Raw genomic sequence first — 26,563 nt, 5'->3', positions numbered from 1 at the left:
TCCAGAGTATGTCAACCAGTTGCGCGGTCTGTGTACGTGTGCATAGTGATCATATCCCAAATTGATGTCGGGGTACATGCGCAGGAAACAGCGGCGTTTTGCAGCACGTGTATCGTGACGGTTTTCTCAGCTTATCACCAGTACCGTTGACTTACAGATCTGTGTCGCGTGTGTTCCCTATGTGCCTATGCTATTAGCGCCAGTTTTGTGTAGTGCCACGTTGTGTGGCACCACATCCGGCAATTATCGTTAATTTATGAGCATGAGTGTAGTCGAAAATATATCTGGCGGGGGTGGGGGACGAAAAGAAAGGAAAGCAAAAAATTGTCACCCTCAGAAAACAAACTCGTACCCGACCCTGTTAGAAATGACTTCTTTTTATGTACTGGAAATAGTGGAAATAAACTCGCTTTAGGATGAAACTTTAATCAACGCACGGCATCCACATGAAAACTCTGTGGTGTAAATACTTGTTTTGTAAATAAAACTGTCTTTTCCTAGTGCTAATTACTTTATTTATCCCATACGCGTTTCTCCTTCTCCTGTTCTGAGGCATCATCAGTGGGATGTAGAACGATACAGTTTCGTTAGTTTTGATTATCAAACAGTTCACTTCGCGATATTTTGTAAAAAAAAGTAATTACTTACGATTTGCTGATCTGCGTTTCCTCACATCTGGTCTGGAGGTCGCACTACCACTTTTATCACTGCCATTTAATCACAAACGCCTTCCACACACTGTTCACCATGTTTCTCACTCCTTTTTGTGGTGGAATTGTTCTTTTGTCACTCTATACAACTATTTTGTCGTACACTGCTTTTCACAGCGTAAATATTGTGACTCCATTACGTGTTTGATCTTCTTTGATATGATTCCCTATCTGTTGCCATATTTATGATGTTTATACCTTGTGTGTGTGTGTGTGTGTGTGTGTGTGTGTGTGTGTGTATGAGTGAGAGAGAGAAGAGGATGGCAGTGATAAAAGTGGTAGTGCGACCTCCAGACCACATGTGAGGAAACGCAGATCAGCAAATCGTAAGTAATTACTTTTTTTTTACAAAAAATCGCGAAGCGAACTGTTTGATAATCTATAACTAACAAAACTGTATGGTTATAGATCCCACTGATGGTGCCATACAACAGAAGGCGAAACGCGTATGGGATAAATAAAGGAACTAGCAGCTGGAAAAGGCAGCTTTGTTTACAAAACAAGTATTTATATGGTTGCTACGGAGGACGGCTACAGAAACAAAGCTGTGGTGTAAGTTTTGCAGCGGTCGATAGAGGTGTTCACGGTGTGACAATTTTGCGCAGGGTGAGCTCGCTGTGGTCGCAGCCGCCCAAGAAGTACCACTCGGAGCAGCAGCAGCAGCCGCAGCCGCAGCAGCAGGACGAGTGGCGCGGCCACCGCGGCGGCACGCCCGCGCCGGCTCCGCTCATCACGCGGGCCTCCCGCGTCATGGACACGGACGGCGACCGCAGCGTGCGCATCCCCTACGGCGCGCTGCAGCACCGCCACCACCACCACCACCAGCAGCAGCCGCAGCAGCAGCAGCAGCGGGCCGCAGACCCCGGCAGGCCGCAGGCAAGTAGGCCGCCCGGCTGCTGTCAGGGCAGTCTGTGTCCAGGTCGCGCGATCCGTTCACAAATCGCACTAGTGTGGGCAAATCTTGAGAGTCGTCATAAATATCAGGTGTTCGTACATTAGTTACTCACAAGGGAGCCTCCCCATCGCACCCCCATCAGATTTAGTTATAAGTAGGCATAGTGGATATACCTTGAAAAACTGAACACAGATCAATCGAGGAAACAGGAAAAAGTTGTGTGGAACTGTGAAAAAATAAGCAAAATATACAAACTGAGTAGTCCATGCGCAAGACAGGCAACATCAAGGATAGTGTGAACTCAGGAGCGCCGTGGTGCCGTGGTTAGCGTGAGCAGCTGTGGAACGAGGTCCTTGGTTCAAGTTTTCCCTCGAGTGAAAAGTTTAAATTTATATTTTCAGTTTGTGTGACAAACTCTTATGTTTTCATCACTTTTTTGGGAGTGATTATCACATCCACAAGGAAACCTAAATGGCTCTGAGCATTACATCTATGGTCATCAGTCCCCTAGAACTTAGAACTACTTAAACCTAACTAACCTAAGGACATCACACAACACCCAGTCATCACGAGGCAGAGAAAATCCCTGACCCCGCCGGGAATCGAACCCGGCAACCTGGGCGTGGGAAAAGAAAACCTAAATCGGGCAAGATAGAAGAATCTTCTTACCCATTCACCAAGTGTACAAGTTAGGTGGGTCGGCAACATATTCCTGTCATGTGACGCACATGCCGTCACCAGTGTCGTATAGAATATATCAGACGTGTTTTCCTGTGGAGGAATTAGTTGACCTATGACCTTGCGATCAAATGTTTTTGGTTCCCATTGCAGAGGCACGTCCTTTCGTCTACTAATCGCACGGTTTTGCGGTGCGATCGCAAAACACAGACACTAAACTTATTACAGTGAACAGAAACGTCAATGATCGAACGGACAGATCATAACTTTGCGAAAATAAAAAAAATAACTTTTCACTCGAGGGAAGACTTGAACCAAGGACCTCTCGTTCCGCAGCTGCTCACGCTAACCACGGGACCACAGCGCTCCTTTGCACACATTATCCTTGATGTTGCCTATCTTGCACATAGACTATTCAGTTTGTATATTTTGCTTACTTTTTCGTAGTTCCACACAACTTCTTCCTTTTTTCTCGATTTATCTGTATTCAGTTTTTCAAGGCCTATCCACTGTGCCGACTTGTAACTAAATCTGAGGGCGGTGCGAGGGGGATGATCCTTTGTCAGAAGTAACCTTTAACTGTGAAAAGGATAAATACGAGGGCTCCGCGTAGTGAGCGCGTACACAACTTTCCCAATAGAGCGCGCCCCGCTAAGCACAACAGTGTAGGCGCAGCGCTTGTCCGTCTCCGCACTATGAAATGGCGCTCCCTTTGAGACGGACCAAATTCTGCTTCCACCGATCCGCGTATTAATATGTAACACAGCCAATGAGATTGCTGCTAACATACAACCTTTTCTCCTCACGGATCACACTCGCACAGTAATACCTGGACGCTCGAGGTATTATAACGAGTGTACAAACCTCCGATTAGTCAGTCTGCATTAGTCTGCATTTGTCTGTACCAGTCTGTAGCCAAGTTTCAGTCTGCGCCTAATAAGATTACCATATTCCTTTACATAGCCATGAAGAGAAATGTATAGACACTTTGTCACCTATCAGAGATATACGTGAGAATAAGATTAATGTACCAATACCAAAGGAACTTCACATGGTCAATTGTAAATATCATCTAGAACCAAGTTAAGTAATTTTTATGGTTGTTATTATTTAAATAAATGTGTGTGAAAATTAATCAAGTTCTGTTTAAAGTTTGTCGCTGTCAATCTGCTACTCTAAGTGTGCAAATGACATTTCTATCGTCTGACCTAACGGCAGAAGATAAACACGCCACAATAAGACCACGAGACATATTGCTGACACTCGCCTACTTCGTTAGAGCGACAAGTCAAATAATCTGATGGTGTGTGTACCGAAGGTCTTGCAGTACGCACACCTCAGAGGGTCACTCCAAAAGAAATGCACATTATTTTTGTAAAAATACAGTTTTCATTCTGCATGTGTGAAAGTTTAACAGTGTGTAGACACATCCATCCCGCTTGTTTTCAAACTTAGTTCAACCTGTTCCCGTGAGTGGCGCTGTCACAGCATGTCTTCAAGATGGCTGCTACACTTGATGTTCATCAGAAGCAACGTTCTGTCATAGAATTCCTGTGCTGTGAAGACGAGACAGTGGGAAACGTCCACTCGAGGTTGAAAAAGGTGTATAGAGATGCTGCTGTCGCTCGCAGTACAATTAGAAGGTGGGCAAGCAGGTTACGTGATGAAAGTGGGCACGGCAATATTGAGGATTGTCCTCGCAGTGGCAGGCCTCATACTGCACACACTCCAGACAATGTGCAGAGAGGTAACGAATTGGTGACTGCTGACAGACGCATCACAGTGAATGAATTGTCACGCTACGATGGGATAGGGGAAGGAAGTGTTTGCAGAATACTGAAAGTGTTGACGTTAAAAAAAGGTTTGTGCCAGGTGGGTTCCCAGAATGTTGACAGTGGCTCACAACGAAACGAGAAAAGCGGCATGCAGCGAACTTTTGGAACAGTATGAGAATGGTGGAGATGAATTTCTTGGAAGAATTGTGACAGGTGATGAAACATGGCTCCATCATTTTCAACAGAGATAAAGAGGCAATCAGTGGTGTGGCATCATTCAAATTCACCCAAGAAAAAAAAATCAGAACTACACCACCTGCTGCAAAAGGTATGGCTACGGTGTTTTTCGATTCTGAAGGACTCTTTCTTGGGTACATCATGCAAAGTGGAACAGCCTAAATTCTAATGCGTATGTGACGACACTGAAGAAACTTCAAGCTTGACTGAATTGTGTTCGACCACATCGGCAAAAGCAGGATGTTTTGCTGTTGCACGACAACATGCGGCTACATGTCAGTCAAAAAACCATGGAAGCGATCACAAAACTTGGATGGACAACACTGAAACACCCGCCTTACAGTCCTGACCAGGCTCCATGTGACTATCATCTCTTTGGGAAACTGAAAGACTCTTTCGTGGAACAAGGTTTGAAGATGATGACTCTCTTGTAAACGCTGCCAAACAGTGGCATCAACAGGTTGGTCCAGAATTTTACCGTGCGGGTATACAGGCACTGGGTCCAAGACGGCGTAAGGCAGTTGAGAGGGATGGAAATTATTTGGAGAAATGAAAGTATTGTACCTAAAGGATGTATCTACACACTGTAAAACTTTCAAACATATAGAATAAAAGATGGATTTAAGAAAAAATAGTGTGCATTTCTTTTGGAGTGACCCTCGTAGCTAACAGAAATAAATACATTAAATCTTTTATTCCCGCCTAATATTCTTAGTTCCCAACATTCACGCATGCGCAAAGGAGTTATTCCAACAGTCATCATGGCGTCGTATAACAATGCAGAGCATGCGTAGCGTTGTTTAGGGTTTCATGAATCCAAATTAGCTACTACAACTCAGAGAAAAGTCAGGACTACATATCGCAAGTCACCACCACAGACGCAAACTGTTCTTAATTGGTACAATCGTTTGACGAAAACTGGTTGTTTACCCCAATGGACGTCGGACAGCGTCAGCCGACAGTGTCTGGCGCAGCAGTCTACACTGAAGCACCAAAGAAACTGGTACAGGCATGCGTGTTGAAATAAAGAGATACCTAAAGAGGCAGAATATGGCGCTGCAGTCGGCAACGACTGTATAAGACAACAAGTGTCTGGCGCACTTGTTACATCGGTTACTGCTGTTACGATGGCAGGTTATCAAGATTTAAGTGATTTTGAACGTGGTGTTATAATCTGCGCACGAGCGATGGGACACAGCATCTCCGAGGTAGCGATGAATTGGGGATTTTACCATACGACCATTTCATGAGTGTACCATGAAAATCAGGACTCCGGAAAACATCAAGTTTCTGACATCGCTGGGACCAGGAAAAGATCCTGCAAGAACGGGACCAATGAATACTGAAGAAGTTGTTCAACATGACAGAAGTGCAACCCTTCGGCAAATCACTGCAGATTTCACTACTGGGCCATCAACAAGCGTCAGTGAGCGAACCATACAACGAAACATCTTGGTATGGGCTTTGGGAGCTGAGGGCCCACTCGTGTACCCTTGGTGACTGCACGACACAAAGCTTTACACCTCTCCTGGACCTGTCAACACCGACATTGGACTGTTGATGACTGGAAACTTGTTGCCTGGTAGGAAGAAAATGGTTCAAATGGCTCTAACCACTATAGGATTTAACATCTGAGGTCATCAGTTCCCTAGACTTAGAACCACTTAAACGTAACTGACCTAAGGACATCACACACATCCATGCCCAAGGCAGGATTCGAACCTGCGACCATAGCAGCAGCGCGGTTCCGCACTGAAACGCCTAGAACCGCTCAGCCAGAGCGGCCGGCTGGTAGGAAGAGTCTCGTTTCAAATTGTATCGAGCAGATGGACATGTACGGGTATGGAGACAACCTCATGAATCTATGGACCCTGTAAGTCAGCAGGGGACTGTTCAAGCTGGTGGAGGTTGTGTAATATGTAGGGCGTGTGCAGTTGGAGTGATATGGGACCCCTGGTGCGTCTAGATACGTCTCTGACAGGTGACACGTCCGATCACCTCTGTCCACTCATGTCCATTGCGCCAATGGATAACACCAGTGGTTGCCACTATAAATCAAGGCTTGCTTCATAGGAGTTGTAGAAAACTGATTATAGATGAGGCGTTTGCCCTTGACAAAAGATAGCCTCATTGAAATTTATCAATAACGCTTCGACATATACTGTATTCAGTGTTGTATCAAAAATTTCTCTAAGTTACTTACTTTTTTCAAAATTAAAGGTTCATTTTGTACAACAAATTTTTAGACACCTTGTACACGTTTCTATCGTCATATGGCACTCATTTACGAAATAACAACATAAACAGTATGCCATTTTGTGTTGTGTATGATATAATGATGAATAATTATTTAAACAAAAATGAATTTTTGGAATACCACATACTAAAAATTACGATGGCTATTGTTTCTTCAACTTCCAATCGGTATTGAAAATAAAACCATCATGAAAATCCGGTGAAGCTTTGAGCAGATATGTTGCACAGTGTCTCTGGTACGGGTGTCTATCGCATCATGCCACAGTTTTCGGTTCTGACTGCACAGTGAGAACGTAAACATACCGACAACAAGAGTGTCTCCTGCCAAGTGTGAAGTGCGTGATGAGGGGTTTCGCCTGATTTCGGGCAGCCCACTTAGCTTAAATGTCATGTATTTTCTTTTTCATGGCAATTCTCGACTGCACACTGCACACACTGCAGGTGCAATGAAGCCACTCTTGCAGTGTTCTGACGGGAAGTGTTTGATCGCCCATCATACAGCCTGGACTTGGCTCCCACTGAATTTCATCTTTTCATTCAGATGAACCACTGGCTGTGAAGACAACATTTCAGCACAGGCAATGAACCACAGACCAGCGTAAGGAACTGGCAGAAATCACATGCAGCTGCCTTTTATGACAAGGGTGTTAGAAAGTTAGTTCCATGCTACAACAGATATCTAAGTCGAAGTAGTGACTACATAGAAAAATAGATGAAAGTTGTAGCTAAACATAGCAAATAAAACATTTTTGGTTTACACTGTGGTTTCTATTTGGCGACCGGCTGGAGACTGAAAAAAAAGAAATAAAAAAAAAGAGGGCCCTCATGTAAAAAATTTCTCCCAGCCCCATGCAGATTCCTAATCCCCTACAGTTAGTCTTGAAAATTTGTGATTGTGAACTTTTAATGGGCATGAAAATACTTGTAAGAGTAGATAATAGTAAGGAGCTAGACATTTCACACATCACTTACTAAGTAGTGTAACAACAAGGAGGTGAAGAATTCATGCATCAATTATGTACTGCATCTTGAAACTCACATTTTTCACTTTAAATCTTGAAGTATTCTCATAGTTATTAAATATTCACAGTCACAAATTTTCAAGACTATCTGTATAGGGTTAGGAATCTGTATACGGCTAAGACAAATTATTTTATGTCTTTTACTCTAATGTAAAAATGTAGTATATTAAAAATTCGTTTATATATAAGTAATTATTTTATACTTTTTAATATTCTCAGCAACATTTTTAATCGTTTTCAAACAGTTTGATGAGATTACAATGTGGACGTTAGTTTAAAATCAACTACAGTATTTGTACTGAGCAGATAGACAGAGAAAAAAAGTCATTAGCCTTCTCCTCATCCCCCCACCGTCTGCTCAGTCATGCCCTCCACCCACACATCATCTGGGAGGCTTTCTAGAACTACTCACACAATATGTCAGTCTTGCAGGACAGCCAAGATGTCAGTTGTTGCCAACCCTTTTCACCTGCACTATCACCCCTACGTATCAGGCAGAAGAAAACAAGTTAATATTCCATTGTAATCCAGTTCTGAGCTATGCTTAAAATTTCAAGTTTCTAACTCATTGGAAAGTTAGGTGAAAAATAATTGTATGATTTAGGCTGAAGAGACAGACAGACAAGAATGTGACTTAATAAAAATGTAAAATGTATATTTATGATGACCCTTTGGATACTTTCTGCTGGAACACCTTCCAAATGAAATTTGAAACAGACAACTGATTAGACTGAATAAAGAAAAGTGTAATATAATCCACTGATCCACCTGAAGAAGAGAACATAACCATTCAAAACATGTCATGGAAGAAAATAAATGTTACTGACACTGATATCTTTTACGTCATGAACAGTCACCATTTGCAAAACACAGCGCAGCATTGATGACATAAGGTTAGAAGTTTTGATGCTGGCCAATAGAATGGAGTCTTTCACCCTAAAGTCTCATTAGACCTCTTTTTAAAGGGTAGAGACATCGTATCTTAGTGAACTGTCTCTCCAAATAGAGAATGTCCAATCCATATGTATCAGGGACTTTCTAAAAAAAAAAGAAGGGGAAGATGTGCTTACTAGGATTGTCTTATTCCGTAGATAAAGTTTTACACTATTTGGAACAATGGATGAAACATAGGAATGAATATCCCTGCAATCTGGTAGTGCGACGGGTCAGGCTCTTATCGCGCAGTTTCCTTTCCCTGAAAGAAAATCCACCTACCTCGTTTCTTAGGTAGTTGCTGCACTCGCCTCTCCTGATAGCAGCTACTGGAAAAATTGCAGAAAAGCAGTGTTGAAGAAACTGCAATTTAATAGCCGCTCACCGGAGGCCGCGATACATGTTTGCTGAAATACAATCTATGAGCAATCTTCCTAAATAAATTGAGTTATTGGAATGGTAGTAATTGTTTACTCAAACGAGAACGCGAAGTTGGTAATTCTATTTAAGCTCTTTATTGTCTTTAAGCCTGATCATCAGCCCGCTAATCTACGTTTGAAGAAAGTTCAGTTCACAATTCTATCCACACTCAAACCCCGCCAGAATTAGCTTTCAAAGTTACGGAATTTACTTAACTGCAACACAGACGATTTTCTAACATACACGTTTGCAGTCGATGTTCAATAATAGTTCGTTTTTTAACGTTAATGCTCGCCATAAGCACTTAGTAAAAAGTTACTAAGTACCGCCACGCTTTTAATTATTAAAGTTACTCGCGTCTTTCGCGGAACGAAAAGTCACAACTCGCTCAAACTCACACTACGCGTTACTGGACTCTTCCAGTCTCAAATCGCACAGTACCGAACCGATGAAGCCGTTTTATGACTTCATTTTACACATTATTCGCGAGGACACATCAAGCATGTCTCTTCTCGATCACAGTTCCTTCGCGACCCCTCCTCCACTCGCGACTCACTCTCCTAGTCTGCTAACCGTCCTCGCATCTCATTGGCTCACACATCACACAGCCAATCAGAATTAACTCTTTGGGTGCGCCTCGCGCCAAAATCTAGCACGCACCAGTCATGACTTCTGAATCATTTACGTCATGATTTCTTGTTACACAAAATTTACTGTATAATTTAACAAACCGAAAGGAAAACTAGACTTTACTTTATTTCCAGAAATTATTTAAATACTCGCGAACGTTCTGGCTGCTTGTACAATACCATACACTCTTGGACATCCGACATTCACTAAGATGGGGAACCACTGGCGACTCTGTTCCCACGGTTACATCGTCTGAACACTTGCGAGTTCCAACCTAGATTTTATACACTTGCAAAGAATGGCGAATGTCCCTCTTTCATTCACTCAGGCACACTCATTCACTCTCACCTACTCATATAAAATAACTGTTCACAAAAATTCAAAACATTTATGGTTTTAACAAAGTTATAGGTGAATTTCTAAAAGTAAAATTCTCAAAATAAATACAAAAGCACGGAAGGTGATTTTGTTTTATAGTTGGATGGTCACTGAAGGTGATCTATACATAATGGTATTTATTTAGACTCGAAAATTGTAGAAATTTGCGTTTTCTGTAAGATTTTTCTAATTTCCAAAATATGCAGGTTTCAAAGCTCAAATTTGGATGACTTATTTTTATTCATAACAGAAACTAGTATATTAACTTTTAATTTCCTCAGGTTCCTCAGTTAGAAGTTATTAAAGATGAAAGTTCCACGTTATACACGCGGCTAGTTAGCGTACAGGTCTTACATTCTCACGGTACAGACATGCCATATGGTCGTGACGTCAGACGAACGGACACCGGTAATCTGCCCGCTACAGCACATATGCTAATCTGATGGCTACTTTACAGTCTGTCTACATTTCACAGTAAATATTTGATAGAAAACTGTGCGCTCGCACTAGTTGCGACGCCACACACCTCCTGAGGAAACTAAATTTTTTCATTCATGACAAACTTTTAGTTTTCTAAAAAAAATTTCTATTAAAGATTTACTCAAACAGCTATTTAACATTTATAGTTCCTGTACATCAATCATCCACTTATACCTAGGGCTGACGACCTACAAAACATCTTATATCTAAACATGCACTTTTATCATCATTCAAAAAAAAATTTTTCAGATTACAAAATTCTATTTACAAATTCCTGAAAGAGAAAACAAACCTAAATACTATCTTGCTGTACGTCACACGCACACTAACACTACTATCGCTATGGTGAGCGTCACTTTTTTTACCACTTACACTTAAGATTTTGATAGCACTCGTAGTTCGACCGGGTCCTGCTTGGGAGGTCCATTTCAAGTCTCGTGCTACCACCTCTGTTTACTTCGGCGCACCTGAAACATCAGCTGGCCTCAGTTCCCTTTCTAACTGCTACGTCTTAACCTACAGCAGCGATAAATGGCGCTATCTGCTTGACTCTAAAGTCTCATATTTTTGATAAAATTTACTTTACAGTATGTACAATTTTCAAATTTTTTTTTTTTTTTTTTTTTAAGTGAAAAGTGAATTGACTTTCCTAATGCAGTACCGAAGTGGCACATTTACTCTTTAATTACTTCTTCATCTCATAATCAAACAAGTTATGGTTACATAAGAAATACTAAGAAAAACAATTCCTACAAATAGTTCACAAATACATAATAAATCTCCGCCAGCACTGGTGACTCTCCAGTTCCTGTACAATACACAACAATATAAAATATACACAAAATTATCAATATTACAATTCTGTCTCCAGGCAATCTCCTGTAGTCCTGTATCATAAATTAAACACTGAAAAATACATATTTACTTATTCATTTATCAACACTACAATCCTTATACTAATCTCTACGACAAACTTGGGGAGCTTTGTGTGTCTCTGGTCAAAAATGGAATCGATGTCATGGGTACTTTCCTCATCTCACATATCTGGAGTTACTTCAATTTCTTGTCAACATCAGGTTTTCTCTAGTCACATTCGGGTTTAATTTACAACTCTCATACTCATACTTCACACACTCAGGTTAGTATTTGTTAAAGCGTTTCCTACTAATCTGCGAAACCTCGTTACCCATACTTTCTAACATACATCCACCTCCTGAGTTACCAACGTCGCCTCAGCTCTGTTTACATTCGTAGCCTCACTTCCTTTTGTTTACAAACATCTCCTCTGTTTACCAACAAACGCCACCTCTGGTTACCAACATTAAGCTTTTTATTTACTCACCTTCGTAGCCTCACTTTTTCCTAATATCGAGCTAGCCAAACACTATGCTCATTCTTTCTGCTTTTCTCACATATTTCTCTTCATTTGACAGTCAGTCCTGCTGCACTGTCCCTTTAACTTAACTTCCTTTACCCCTTTGACAGTCAACCTTGTTGCACTGTACCTTTACTCATTTTACCACTAAATCACCTCCTGAGGCTCTGACTTCATTGAACAGACAGTTTTGCTGTACTGCTCCATTTCCTTTCCTAAACATTAGCTTAATGCTACGTCTTAACATATCGTTCTGTTACTTAACAAACAGCTTCAATGTTCGTCACCATATTTTCTGAGGCTCTTACATTTCTTAGTTATTTTACCTTTCTAAGGGCATTACTCACACCTTAGGCCAAACATTTACGTTACTGAGACTTATTACTTATCTGAGGTATCTTAATCCTTTTTGATTTTCTCTTACACTCATTCCTTACGCTTAACCTATACTGCACTGAGGTTCTTTCCTACTCATTACTTAAACACTTTATCACTTAAAAACTACGATAGAGAAGAAGGAAAGACGATAGAATTTTAGTTCTGAATGAAAGAAGAGGTAGGTTGACAATACGGAAAAGAAAGTGGAAGAAATATTGTCAAACGACTCGAGACCTAGTGCTCGTCACGCACTTAGCTCTGCAAAGAGTGCAAAGCTCTCTGAGGTATCTACTCACTCCTGGCCACGTCTCTCTTTTGAACATATCTTTTCAAATCCACAATGTTCCTAAGCCCTAACACCTTATGTACTTCTGGGATTGCAAATGGTTTTTTGAAGAAATGAGCGTCTTTCTGCACTGTCAAAAAACACTCATAATCCTTTACTAGCCCTGGTTGATCTGAGAAAACCTCGGCATGTTTGACTAGTATTTGTCTTAAATCGTTTTTCCTTGCTTCATCAATATCAATTAATTCTAGTAATTTCTCCTCGATCCTATTTCTGACACTCACAAGCTCAGACGGATCCTCTACTTTTTTGCCACCGTACTCATTATAGCCCTCCAAGAATTTCTCTGTTTTACAAATACATATAGGAAAATCATTCTGCTCAGGATCCTCACATAGCTGCTTACCGATGAAAGGTATAGTAATTAGTTTACCCTTAATTTTTACCATAACATCATTGGTAGAAAAATTCACCCATCCTTCATATTTATTCAAAAAGTCAGCCCCCACCAATATGTCTACACTCAGTCCATTTATAACTAAGAAGTTCTGTCTTATTTCTACTTCCTTAAATGCTATGGGTAGAAACACTTCCTGTTTTACTGTCTTCTTAGTCTTACCGGTTGCTACTACAATGTTCAAGCCACTTACTGGCATCTTAACAATCTGTTTACTGTTAGGGAGTTCATTTACCAAGTTCTGGGATACTGCACAGACTTCCGATCCAGTATCTATCAAACATTTAACTGGTTCATTTAATACTCTTAGCTCTACTATCGGTTGCCCTAAGTACTCTTTATTTATTTTGGGTTCTGCTTCCTCCAATAAATCTTGCACAATTTCTCTCCTTTCGAAGCCTGTCTTTTGGGTGGCAATCACATTCACACTTACAGGGTTTATTTCATGCTTATTATCACCCTCAATTCTAGTGGCAGCTCCTATTAGCCTATCCACTATCGCTAAGTCAAAACATTTTTCCAATGTTTCCCCCTCTTTCTCATTAACCTCCTTTTCTACGACCCTATCCAAGGCGTCGTCATTAACCTCTACCTCCTCCTCTAATCTATCCTCTTCTTCGTAACTATCTACAACATCAATTATCTTATCAAGCACAGTCACAACCCTGCCATTATTACTGTTCTCATCCCTATCCGACAGCTCTTCATTAGTTTTACTGTGCATAATGTCTTTCTGATTATTACCCTTATAACTAGTACTTAGTTCTTCAATAAGTGGCTTCTTATGATTATTCTTACAGTTAATTGGTTCATTAACCTCCACTTGACTTAAAGCTACTATCTCTGTCTGTTTTACGTTATCCTCCCTAAATTTTGTAGCAACAACATTTATGTTAGGTGGTCGTTCAGGCTGCTTTCTTATGAATGGTTTTGCCAGCGGATTTAACTTTAAACGCTGTTGCCTACGATCGCCAGCACACTCGTAGACAATTAATGGTTTTCCGAGCGCGGTGCGTCATCACTATGCCTCCAGCTGACCGCCTCACCTCCTGACATCTGTCGGCCGCTGTCATACTGCTCGCGTTCATTGAACCTGTTAACATATGTTCTTCCTCTACCACGTGAACTGCCACGGTATCCGCCGCCTCTCTGAACACCCATCCTATTAATGTTTACATCCGCGCGATTGTCATTCTGCCTAGCAGGCGGGCGATGCTTCCTCCTCCTGTTTTCTTCTTCTTTTTGGACGGATTCAACCCTTTCTAAATACTGTACGAACTTGTCAATGTTATCTCGGGGCGCAGATATGATCTTAGTTTTCCAGTTCCACGGTAGCTTATTTTCTACCCCTAATATGATCTGTTCTGTTTCTAACTTATTACTAAGGTAGGACAGAGTTGTTACCCACCTTTGAACAAATCGTTTGATGCCCTCTCTCTTGGGGTCATACTTCTCTCCCGACCAGAACCGATTAAGAACATCCATCTGCTTTCTCTTTCCCCAGTATTCCTCAAAGAACGCTAATTTAAATTCTGACAATTTCGCGTATTTTTCAGAGGCTAAATTCCCCCATACTCTGGCCTCTCCCATCAAATTTGAAGTGATAAAGCCTATCTTTTGTTTATCGCTCCATACTTTCGGCAAAACGTCTTCAAAATCGTTCCAAAATTCTCTGGGGTGCATGTTCTTACTTGGGTCAAATTTTAAAAACTGTCTGTGGGTAACATACGCAAACTCGGTAGATTCAATTATTCCACTGGAAATTATACTACCACTATGGTTAGAAACACACTGTTCTACTTTGGTTAGTCTGCATTCATGCCCACAAAGTTGCTCATTCACACTTTCACTGAAATGGCTTATGTGAGTCTCTAAATTATTGACCTTATTTACAACTTGCTCTCCAAGTTTCTCACACCGAATTTTGGTATTATTTACTTTACATTCTAAGGCGGCATGATTAATTTCATTGGAATTCTCTACCACTTTTATGTGCTCACATACTTTATCTAATTCTGCATCAACATGGGATTTAAATTGCTGTTGATCCTCAGTAACCTGTTCGATTCGTGTCGTCAATTCACTTTGCACTTGAACAATATTTTCTGTACATTCTAGTTTAACCTGCTGTATTTCAACATTTACTTTACTACTGAGCACTGCTAAATCTTGCTTCCAACAGTCTCTGAGATCGGATATTTTGGAATCTAAATCAGCGCCCATTTTAGTCATCTCATTACTTAAATCAGATCCTAATTTAGACATTTTTGAATCCATTTGTGACATATTAGTTTCCAATTTTGATATACTGGAATCCATTTTTGACATACTGGAATCCATCTTACTTGACATATTGGAATCCAACACGTTCATCTTAGTTAATAGATTCATCAGCATACTGGCGACATTATCCTTCGCCCCCTCATTTGCTGATACAATGTCCCTATTAACATTAACTACCGGCATGAGTAACTGTAACTCACTGGGCACTGACATATTTGGATCTGACTCCAAACTATAATTAACATAGGATGAATCAGTCAAACTACTACTGAAATTGGGTTGAGACACGTCTAAACTAAAATTCATGGGGTCATTTTCCCCTGTCTCCATCCCACTATCACAACTTAGTTCCGCCTTTTTGTCACTTGGTTGAAACTCAGCCATTTTTCTCAGTTTGACTCCACAAACACACAAAGTTTTCAAAAGCACTGTACTTAACTTTGTGCTTCGGCGTGCTGCGTTGCTGCTAGATGAAACTGCGGGTCCGTTCACCATACACTGCAATGCTGTACCAGTTTCCGGGCCCCCGCTCGAATCAGCGCTGCCAACTGCCACTGCTGTCGTCGCCTCTGCGTAGTCTCCGTAGCTCGTCGTCTGCCAGACGCCGTCGTAGACTGCTATTCCAATCGGCGCGTAGTCACCGAAAAATTCTTCCGTTCCGTACAACACATTACAGTTCACGGACACTTTCACTGTCCCTCCTATTCACGTGGCGATATCAATTTGTACGCTACACAGTTCCTACACATAGCGAGCACTTCTGTATTGTCCGGTAATTGTCACTACTGCTTTTTTTGAAATTCACTGGAATTTACTATTTTTATTTCCCGGCCGATACACCACTTGCGACGGGTCCGGCTCTTATCGCGCAGTTTCCTTTCCCTGAAAGAAAATCCACCTACCTCGTTTCTTAGGTAGTTGCTGCACTCGCCTCTCCTGATAGCAGCTACTGGAAAAATTGCAGAAAAGCAGTGTTGAAGAAACTGCAATTTAATAGCCGCTCACCGGAGGCCGCGATACATGTTTGCTGAAATACAATCTATGAGCAATCTTCCTAAATAAATTGAGTTATTGGAATGGTAGTAATTGTTTACTCAAACGAGAACGCGAAGTTGGTAATTCTATTTAAGCTCTTTATTGTCTTTAAGCCTGATCATCAGCCCGCTAATCTACGTTTGAAGAAAGTTCAGTTCACAATTCTATCCACACTCAAACCCCGCCAGAATTAGCTTTCAAAGTTACGGAATTTACTTAACTGCAACACAGACGATTTTCTAACATACACGTTTGCAGTCGATGTTCAATAATAGTTCGTTTTTTAACGTTAATGCTCGCCATAAGCACTTAGTAAAAAGTTACTAAGTACCGCCACGCTTTTAATTATTAAAGTTACTCGCGTCTTTCGCGGAACGAAAAGTCACAACTCGCTCAAACTCACACTACGCGTTACTGGACTCTTCCAGTCTCAAATCGCACAGTACCGAACCGATGAAGCCGTTTTATGACTTCATTTTACACATTATTCGCGAGGACACATCAAGCATGTCTCTTCTCGATCACAGTTCCTTCGCGACCCCTCCTCCACTCGCGACTCACTCTCCTAGTCTGCTAACCGTCCTCGCATCTCATTGGCTCACACATCACACAGCCAATCAGAATTAACTCTTTGGGTGCGCCTCGCGCCAAAATCTAGCACGCACCAGTCATGACTTCTGAATCATTTACGTCATGATTTCTTGTTACACAAAATTTACTGTATAATTTAACAAACCGAAAGGAAAACTAGACTTTACTTTATTTCCAGAAATTATTTAAATACTCGCGAACGTTCTGGCTGCTTGTACAATACCATACACTCTTGGACATCCGACATTCACTAAGATGGGGAACCACTGGCGACTCTGTTCCCACGGTTACATCGTCTGAACACTTGCGAGTTCCAACCTAGATTTTATACACTTGCAAAGAATGGCGAATGTCCCTCTTTCATTCACTCAGGCACACTCATTCACTCTCACCTACTCATATAAAATAACTGTTCACAAAAATTCAAAACATTTATGGTTTTAACAAAGTTATAGGTGAATTTCTAAAAGTAAAATTCTCAAAATAAATACAAAAGCACGGAAGGTGATTTTGTTTTATAGTTGGATGGTCACTGAAGGTGATCTATACATAATGGTATTTATTTAGACTCGAAAATTGTAGAAATTTGCGTTTTCTGTAAGATTTTTCTAATTTCCAAAATATGCAGGTTTCAAAGCTCAAATTTGGATGACTTATTTTTATTCATAACAGAAACTAGTATATTAACTTTTAATTTCCTCAGGTTCCTCAGTTAGAAGTTATTAAAGATGAAAGTTCCACGTTATACACGCGGCTAGTTAGCGCACAGGTCTTACATTCTCACGGTACAGACATGCCATATGGTCGTGACGTCAGACGAACGGACACCGGTAATCTGCCCGCTACAGCACATATGCTAATCTGATGGCTACTTTACAGTCTGTCTACATTTCACAGTAAATATTTGATAGAAAACTGTGCGCTCGCACTAGTTGCGACGCCACAGTAGCTTCTACAAGATCTAATATTCAATGAGAGGGTTCAGTTGGATGTGGCATGCCTGAAGAAAATTGTGGTCACTCTTCTTTGCCAAACTGATGCCGTTGTCAAGGCCAGAGATGGTATTGTGAGGCAGTGGCATGATGTCTCCTAAGGATGGCTAATTTTTTTGTCCAGGGTACTCCATAGCACAAGTGGTAAATATATTCTTAGATGCCAATTTAAAAAAAAAAAAAAATCGTTCCTAATGAGGCACAGCTCTCCCTAAGTAGTCCATTGTAAATGGGATAATACACAGTGGGAAGTACTTCATAATGTATGTTGAAGGTCTGGTCTGAAGTGAACAAACTCCTATGTCTGCAGGAGCTGCGCCAGCTGCCAGACAGCACAACTCGTAAGCAGCATATGGCCATCAAGCGCAAGAAGTTGCGTGCACTCAGCAAACGCAAACATCCTGCTGCTGGAACCTCTGCCCAGCACCACTTGCGGCCCATGCCAGCTGTACACTTCTATGGAGACTCCTCCAACCACACTGTTGACCATGACCGCTACCTTGGTAAGTATGCTACAATATATCTCAATTCACATCTATTGTGGTATCCATTGTTTTGGACAACTGAAGAACCACTCCCTCTCCCGTCTAGTCAATGAAAGTCGTACATTATCTGTAAATGTTATCTCTTAAAGATGGAAATTTCAAAATAGACTTTCTCAATATCTTCAGATGCATCTAATAAAATAATATTTATGGTCCTTCCACTACAGTTAGAAACACAAAATCTCATGGAAGGAAGGAAGGATGAATGTTTGGAATGTAACATTTCACTGACATTGAAATCATGAAACACACAACACTAGATTGATCTTTGAAGGTTAGGAGAAGGAATCAGCAGTGACACTAATAAAATCATCTGCATTAAAGGATTTGGGGCAAATATGGAAATACTAAATCAAGATTGTCAGGTGTCAATGTGAAATGTGCTCTGTACAAATACTTGACAAATCCCTTTACCACTGCATCATCCCTTGATAATATAGAATTCAGTCTGTGGGAAGTTATCATGTTAAAATGAAGGTATAAATCACTTTTCACAAGAACAATCAATTGCTTAAAGATTCTGAAGACTAACAGATAGGTCACTAGTCAAATACATCACAGAGGTGTACTTCTATTCACAGAAGACCTTAGCTCACCACTTTTGGCACTAAAGTATCGTGTCTTTGTAATCATTCAGGTGATAAAGCCCAGAAAAGATGTGGTGAGCTTCTGTAGAATTGTCACCAATGACACCCTGCACTCGAGTGATGTTTCCCCCAAACTTCTTCAGAAAGAAATGGTGACAGATGCATTTTCTATATACAAAAAATTTCTTGTGTTGCTGTTTTTGTTGATCTTTTGAAACTACTACCAAATTCTACAAGTGTAATGTTGTTTGTTATCATGTACCCTACATTTTGAGACAGATTTCCTCTTCTGTATTACTTACTTCATGGCATCAACTATGTCAAGGATTACACTAGCTTTTACATACAATATTTGGCTAGCCCCAGACCTCAGTATTTTAGTTTATTTAAGAAGCAACTGCTACGTGTCACATGTTATTTAAGAGACATGATTTTTTTTAACTGTTTGCAAGATAACAAAGTTGGGCTTATTGGCAGCCGCAGCAACTATTAAGCATCAACTAATCATACAAGATAGTGTTATGTCAACCAGCTGTTGTTGCTTCAGTGCATAACTTCATAAATTTAGGAGTTTAGATTTGTAAACTGTGTGATTTGCAAAAATTTCATTCCTCTCTTGTTTCTAACCACTGTGCTAATTTAGATAGCGGTATTCATGCCAGTAAAATCATTTCATAAATGCAATTAAAATGTATTAGTATATAATATTTAGTCTTGAAAAGAATGATAGTAAATGAAACTTATTCATTAATATTTGTGATGCGAAAAAGATTTACTCGCTTTTGAGAGGAGAGAGGTTTGAAAAGGACTTAAACTGGGCTGAACACAAAGCTACACCCAGCAAGAAGGTGTTGTCACCTCTACACATACTATAAAAATACAGAAAGGACCTTCTTTTGGATCTGAACAAAAAGCTTATCACATTCCCTTGTACTTTCTGTTTTTCGCTACAGTACTGTCATCTTGTAAATACTGTACTTTCTCAGGAATGCTTATGATGGCTGTAGGTAGTAATGAACATGTGCAAACTGTGTAGTCAAACATTAGTAATTTTGGTTATATTTAACTACATTATGAGCAGTTATCATGGCTATTGCAGATAAGCACATACACTTCATCTGCTTTACCTTTCAGTTCTCATACACTCTTTCCTGTCTCATATTTACATTAATTATTTGTTTGAATAGCACACTCATTGCTACCAGACCTCTTCTGCTGCATTCTGTTGTACTACAATGTTTTCCATATCCTTTCCTGCAACAGGAAAATATTACTCTGTAATGGTCTCCTTCACATAATCAGAAAAGACTCACATTTTCAGCTGCAAGAAACAGCAAAGAAACTGCCTGCTAAGATAACAACAACATATTTCTGCTTGGATGATTGATATGATTGCCAAGAGTTATACCCCTCTCCCTCTTTCCCTGTAGTCCCTAAATTTTACTCAGATATCTAAAGTTTTAACCCAAACTGTGTATATCTGCACTTCTCTTTATTGCATTAGTTTTACTCATTTTGTTACCTTCTTTATGTCTAAATTAGCATTTTCTACAGTTACTACCACTATTGTTACATGATAGCTCTTTAATCATTACTGTTAATCTGAATTCTATTAACTAAATACTACCAGTGAAATTGTTATAACATTATCGTTTTTGCCTGAGACATATCCAAAGCCAGATCAAATAATTTTCCCATTGTTATTATCACTTTCATTTTTGTTCTTCACATTGTAGCCATTATCATTAATAGTTAAACTGTAATACCAATAATTCAGGGTGTCGTGTAGGTGTACTTCTTAGGCTGTTGTCAGAGAGAACCTGAGGGTCTAATTAGGTTAACTGAACAAAGAAATAAAGCAGAGCATCAGTGTTCCACATATATTAAATATATATTAAATTTTACCAGGAAATGGACGTCTTCGACCAGAGAACAAATTGTTTACTGACTGGACTCCAGAGGATTGGTTCCATAGACTTGGCATGGATCAACATTTCACATATGAGGGTGGTGTGGTAACTGTTAGGAGAAGTGGCCTTTACTATGTGTATGCACAGGTGAGCAAAACTGTATTTAAAAATAGAAATCGTCATTCATACTAGGAACACTGTAATCACAGATTGATGTAATCAGAATTCATGTATAACAAAGTTTAAAATGGCTGATTTGAAACAAAATTTTAACAGCCAGCTAACAACTACTCTGAAGACTAACAGAAGATTTTGTTTTAGCCATATGAAATTAATTTCACATGTGTCTCAATTTTGCTCATATCAAAGAAATGTATATTCAGATTCTAGGTGTCGTGAAGCTAATATATTTGTTCCTCAAACATACTGTCATCACTGGAGGAGATTTTCATCACCCAATAATTGAAAAGGATAATTACAGTTTTTTTAAGTGCTGGTTGTGATGAGACATCCTGCAAAACAGTACTGAAAGTTTTACTCAGGAACTACTTACAACAGGTAGTCAGAAACCACTCATGCGCAGTAGACATTGTTACAATGAACATGTTCTACATGAGAATCAAAACAGCCCCATATAATGAATATTTCAGTGATTTACAGTCTGTTGAAGTCATATTTTGTATAAAATCATTATGGAAGCAGTTCACCAGTGAAGATAGAATTGCCAGAAAATTAGATTAATAATTTTTACTCTTAAATTGTGAAGATCTAAATTAACAGAATTCTAGGCATATTAAAACTGTTGTACATGACTTTTAGACTAGGTCTTTGACTTTTTCGAGCAATAGCTTATCAAATGAACAATCCAAACAACTAAATTTGTATCATCACCTAGTAAACAGTTTTAATATTGGGAAAGTTTAATTCAGTGCACACTTCAAAGGAGAGTGGAAGTAACTTTCTGAGAGTAAGTTAGGAGAAACTGTGTATTAGGACAAACTGTAAAAGAGCTCTTGAGTCATATAAAAGTTCTCACAAACTGTAAAAGACCAGTAGAATATGTAATACTGTCCCAGAAGAAGCTGAGTAGTACCGTGGTGTAATGGCTATGATATTAAGGTGTTGAATGGAGGTTTATTCAGCACTTGCACATACAAGAGTGCAGAGCGAACTGCCTCCAGCCAGAGCACAAACAGTATATATACAGCTACAGAAAATTCCAGTACAATGATACTTGACATTTGTGGATGTTTTTAGGATGTAATCAAACCGAATATAGAAATTAAAATGGTACAGTCCAGGTGAGTTTTGAACTCATGACCCTCCACTCAACAGCTTAGTATTGATTGAATAAGATGCTCCAGAGTCCACAAGAACTCGGGCTGGTTGGCCATCCATGAGGATATTGATGTAGAAGATTATCCGTCATCCATTCAAAAGTTGCTGGTGCATTACACAAACCCACCGGCATTACCTTAAACTCATACAGGCCCTCAGGGGTTATGAATGCAGTTTTTTGATTATCAGCCTCATCTACTTTGATTTTCCAGTATCCTGAGTACATGTCCACCTTAAGGAGGGAGCAATGTCACAGAAGAAGCTCAGTAGTACTGTGGTATAGTGGTTATGATACTAAGCTGTTGAATGGAGGCTTGTGAGTTCAAAATTCACCTGGACTGTACCATTTTAATTTCTACATTTGGATTGAGTACATTCTAGAAGTATCCACAGATGTCAAGAATCATTGTAATGGAATGTTCTCTAGCTGTATATAAACGGTATGTGTTCTGGCCAGAGGCAGTTCGTTTCCGTGCTCTTCTATGTGCAGCTCCTAAGCAAACCTTTGTTAAGTGAAGTTAGTGCTCATCATTAATCTAATTACAGCTTCTTCTATGTGACAATACTATTGAGGTTACTAACGCTGTAGAAGGAAACTTTTGTCACCTGTGAAATCACTGAGGATGTCTGGATACAGGAAACACTGCAGCTCTTTTGGATTTATTTGTGTAGTTTCCATATTCATGTTCTACTCAACCTTGACTGGAAACATCTGTGACGTTAACATGTTTGTATCCTTGACAGAAAATTATTTTCAAGATATTTTTAGTGTAGTTTTCACATGTGAAAGAGAACTAGACTTTCAGCTACTCTTTCTTATTATTGTTTGTTTTGAAGTATCACATGTTATATAATGAGTACATATCATAAATATAAATTCTACGTTTGCATAATAATTAAGCTTGTTCATAATAATTTATTGCAGCAAACCAATCATCTTTTCACACATTAGATGTATCTTGTCCATTGTGTATATTTAAGTGCCATATAATAACAGATTTGCAGCTTCATTTCATATAGAAAACTTCTTGTTGAAATTCTAAAATGGAAAGAATAGATGCTTACTCATCACATATAGGAGGTGTTGAGTTCCAGACAGGAGCAATGGAAAGAATACTAGAAACACATAAGTCTTCCAACAAAGTCCTATCTCAGCAGCAGAACAAATCAATACATATGGTTACCATCTCCATCTGGTAAGAGCTGACTGCAACTTTGTCTCATGTGAGTACCAATCTGTTAATAGGATGGGGCAGGGGGTAAGTAGGAAGCATGTGGCAGAGAGGGGCAGAGGAGAGAAGAAGACAGGAAGAATGGACTTACAGACACATTGGCAGGGTAGGAGGCATTGTGTGTCCTGCAGTGGAAGCTGTTAAGGGGATAGGCAGGTGGATGCCAGGGACTAGTGAAGATTAAGACCAGGAGTGTTTCGGGAAACTTGGTGTTGGTGGAAGAATCCAGAAGCCATAGGCTGTAGAGCACTCATTAAAGTGAAGTACATAATTTTGGGTGGCATGTTCAGTAACCGGTTGGTCCAGTTCTCTCTCGGCCACAATTTGACAATGGTCACCCATGTGTAAAGACAGCTCGTTAGTAGTTATGCCCCCACAGAAAATTGACCAGTAATTGCGGCTAACTTCAAAGACCACATAGCTGCTTTCACAGGTGACCCACCTTTGTTGGTATAGGAAATGCCAGTGACAGGACCAGACTATGTAGTAGCACAGCCTCACGATGTTGCATAATACCTATCCCAACTGTTTGTTGCTCACATCAGACAAAGTTGCCATCGAGCCTTAGCAGCCATGGACAGTAGCCATATATGTTGAGTTGTTGTTTCCATGTGTGAGTCTTCTGCTTTCTGAGGAAAGACTTTTTCGGAAAGCTTATATATTTCTAGTACTCTTTTCACTGTGCTTGTCTATGACTCAACACTTCCTCGGTGTGTTCAGTAGCAGTCTTCTTTTCATATCCCAGACTTTCCATTGTTTGATCTTGTTGTAATTCTATGTTTCTTTTATTCGCAGATCTTTTATCTGGATGATAAGAGCACCAATGGGTTCAAAGTACTTTTAGATGGCGAACCAAAGATGCAATGCTCACTACATATCCACATAGCAGGAATAAAATCAAATACGTGCTTCACAGCTTCTGTGATGTACATTAATGAAAATAGTAGGCTTAGTCTGCATGACATTGAAGCTAACCGGTACTCAGTATTTGACAAATCAAAGAGTTTCTTTGGCCTTGTGAAGCTCGGAAATGCCAGGCTGCCATAAGGAAAGGCAATCCGTACAAAAAGTGAAAATAGACATTAGTGCTTCACAAGCACCATATCAATATGGACATGCTAAGTTATTGCCACAATAACTGTGACACAGATCTCTTTTACATGTAGTATTAAGAAGTTAAACAATTTATTATGTCTGAAGTTTTATATCTTACTGAAAATATTTTTGAAAGCAATTTTGCTTATTATAGGGCAGAAAAACCATGAAAAAACCATTGCCTTAATATACATGAACCACAAAAATCTTTTGAAATCACTAATCACATGACATATTTTATCAATGCATAATGAACATACAGTAAATGAAATGTAGTAAGTGTTCCTGTTATCATATGTAACATGAATGGAATTCATTAGAACTGTAATTGTCCTAAAATTAATTTATAAATATTTATTCAGAATATCGATTTGTTAATAGGAGGGATGAGTGTACATATTTTAGAGATTCTAATTTTTTGTAGTTTTCCTAATGTAAATAGTGAAAAAATTAGATGTTTCATTAATTTGTATTTGTTATAAATTTGTACAAATAATATAGTAATTTCTCATGTGCATCACAAAAATTGCTTGAGAGATTGTCGTGGACCACATTTTCATAGATCTGCTGACAGATTTTATTTGTACCTTTATTTCAATGATCATTTAAAGTGAGAATCATTCCCGAATTTAATTGGTCTGCACAGTTCATAACATGGACAGGTAAAGTAAAAAGTCAATTAGAAGCTGACACAGATAAAACAAAAGAAAATATTTTATTCAATAGGAGGACGGTCACTCAAACTTAATGATGACTTTCTAGTTTTCTAAGCTTGTATTGCCTTTCTTACTGTTTAATCTGCAGAAAAGTTGGAAGGGGATGCAAAAATGCTCAGATCTCAAGCACAATAGAGATACAGGGAAAGAAATAATTGATTGCATTTTTATAAATTCTACTGATCTCAGTTGTGTCTCTCTTGAGCATTAGTCACAAATGATTATTCTGTTTTAACACTGGAGCAGAGCATCTTTTATTGTATTGATAAAATTAACCTCCAAGGATGGAATTCTTTGTCTTGGAAGTTTAAGAAAAGAGGCTCATTGTTATTTATATCTCAATATTTCTATACTACTTTATCCCTTACTTTATCCAGGGTATAGCATTTGCTTTATCTGTCTTTTTCCTTGTCAACATTACTGTGGACCATCTTTGTACATAATATTTTTGTGTCATTTTTATTTTTGTACTGAGATTAGAAGACAGACCCTTACACATCATCATCTGCATAATAATTTAAAATGAAAATCATCCTCATTGTAATTCGTTGATGTCAGTTATGTACTCATGAGACCATTTGGTATGATGTCCCTATGTATTAGTTATTAATACTCTATGATGTGACATTAATAAAACTATTTAATGTAACCTTATTAATAAGATATCTGATGCAGATGAAATGTCAAAATCCTGTATTTTGATGTTATAATAAAATGAATAATTTAATTTCATAAAATTGAGGTACAATTTATTTATTACAAAATTTTGAGAAATTTCATTTCATATTCATTTTCCTGTCTCTAGTGTTCTCCTTAGTGTAAGGTTTGATTCTGAACAACAGTACTGTGCTCCACTAAAAACTCTTGAAATTTACTTCTTTATTACATACTAATAATTGATTTTAGCAGAGATTATCTGATGAAGAACATTATCTATGGCCTGCACCAAACTAGAGATGGGCAAACTCATTCATATTTGGGGACCATTCCACTGGTGATCATTCCTTTTTGGAAACTGTTTATTTTTACTGGTTCACCATTTCTTTTTGTTTAATTATGCATGCTGCATGGATTTTAGATGCATGGGACATTTCATTTTGGAAATCATTAGGGAATTCAATATCATGAGGCCCACAATATCAAGAGTGTAGTGTGCCAAGAATACCAAATTTGAGGCACTGCGTCTCACTGTGGACAAAGTAGTGGCTGAGAGCCTTCATTTAATAACTGAAGAAGCAGCGTAGAGTTATCAGTGCTAACAGACAAGCAACACTGAATAAAATAACCACACAGATCAATATAGGACAATATAGGACATACATTCTTTAG

General features: G+C 39.3%; 1 protein-coding gene across 1 annotated transcript in view; it reads left to right on the top strand.

Annotated features, from left to right (window-relative positions):
- The window catches only part of LOC126272961 (uncharacterized), a 359,782-nt gene extending 333,811 nt beyond the window's left edge, over positions 1 to 25,971 (top strand). The window contains exons 4-7 of the mRNA XM_049976286.1: positions 1,316 to 1,586; positions 18,122 to 18,314; positions 20,852 to 21,000; positions 24,219 to 25,971. Of these exons, the coding sequence (XP_049832243.1) occupies positions 1,316 to 1,586; positions 18,122 to 18,314; positions 20,852 to 21,000; positions 24,219 to 24,470 (865 nt within the window). The 3' untranslated portion in view covers positions 24,471 to 25,971. The remainder of the gene's footprint in view (positions 1 to 1,315; positions 1,587 to 18,121; positions 18,315 to 20,851; positions 21,001 to 24,218) is intronic.
- Positions 25,972 to 26,563: the final 592 nt, after the last annotated feature.

The sequence above is a fragment of the Schistocerca gregaria genome, chromosome 1, assembly GCF_023897955.1.
Source record: "Schistocerca gregaria isolate iqSchGreg1 chromosome 1, iqSchGreg1.2, whole genome shotgun sequence".
Classification (NCBI taxonomy): domain Eukaryota; kingdom Metazoa; phylum Arthropoda; class Insecta; order Orthoptera; family Acrididae; genus Schistocerca; species Schistocerca gregaria.
The sequence above is the reverse complement of the archived record's forward strand: the minus strand, read 5'-3'. Positions and strand labels throughout refer to the sequence as shown.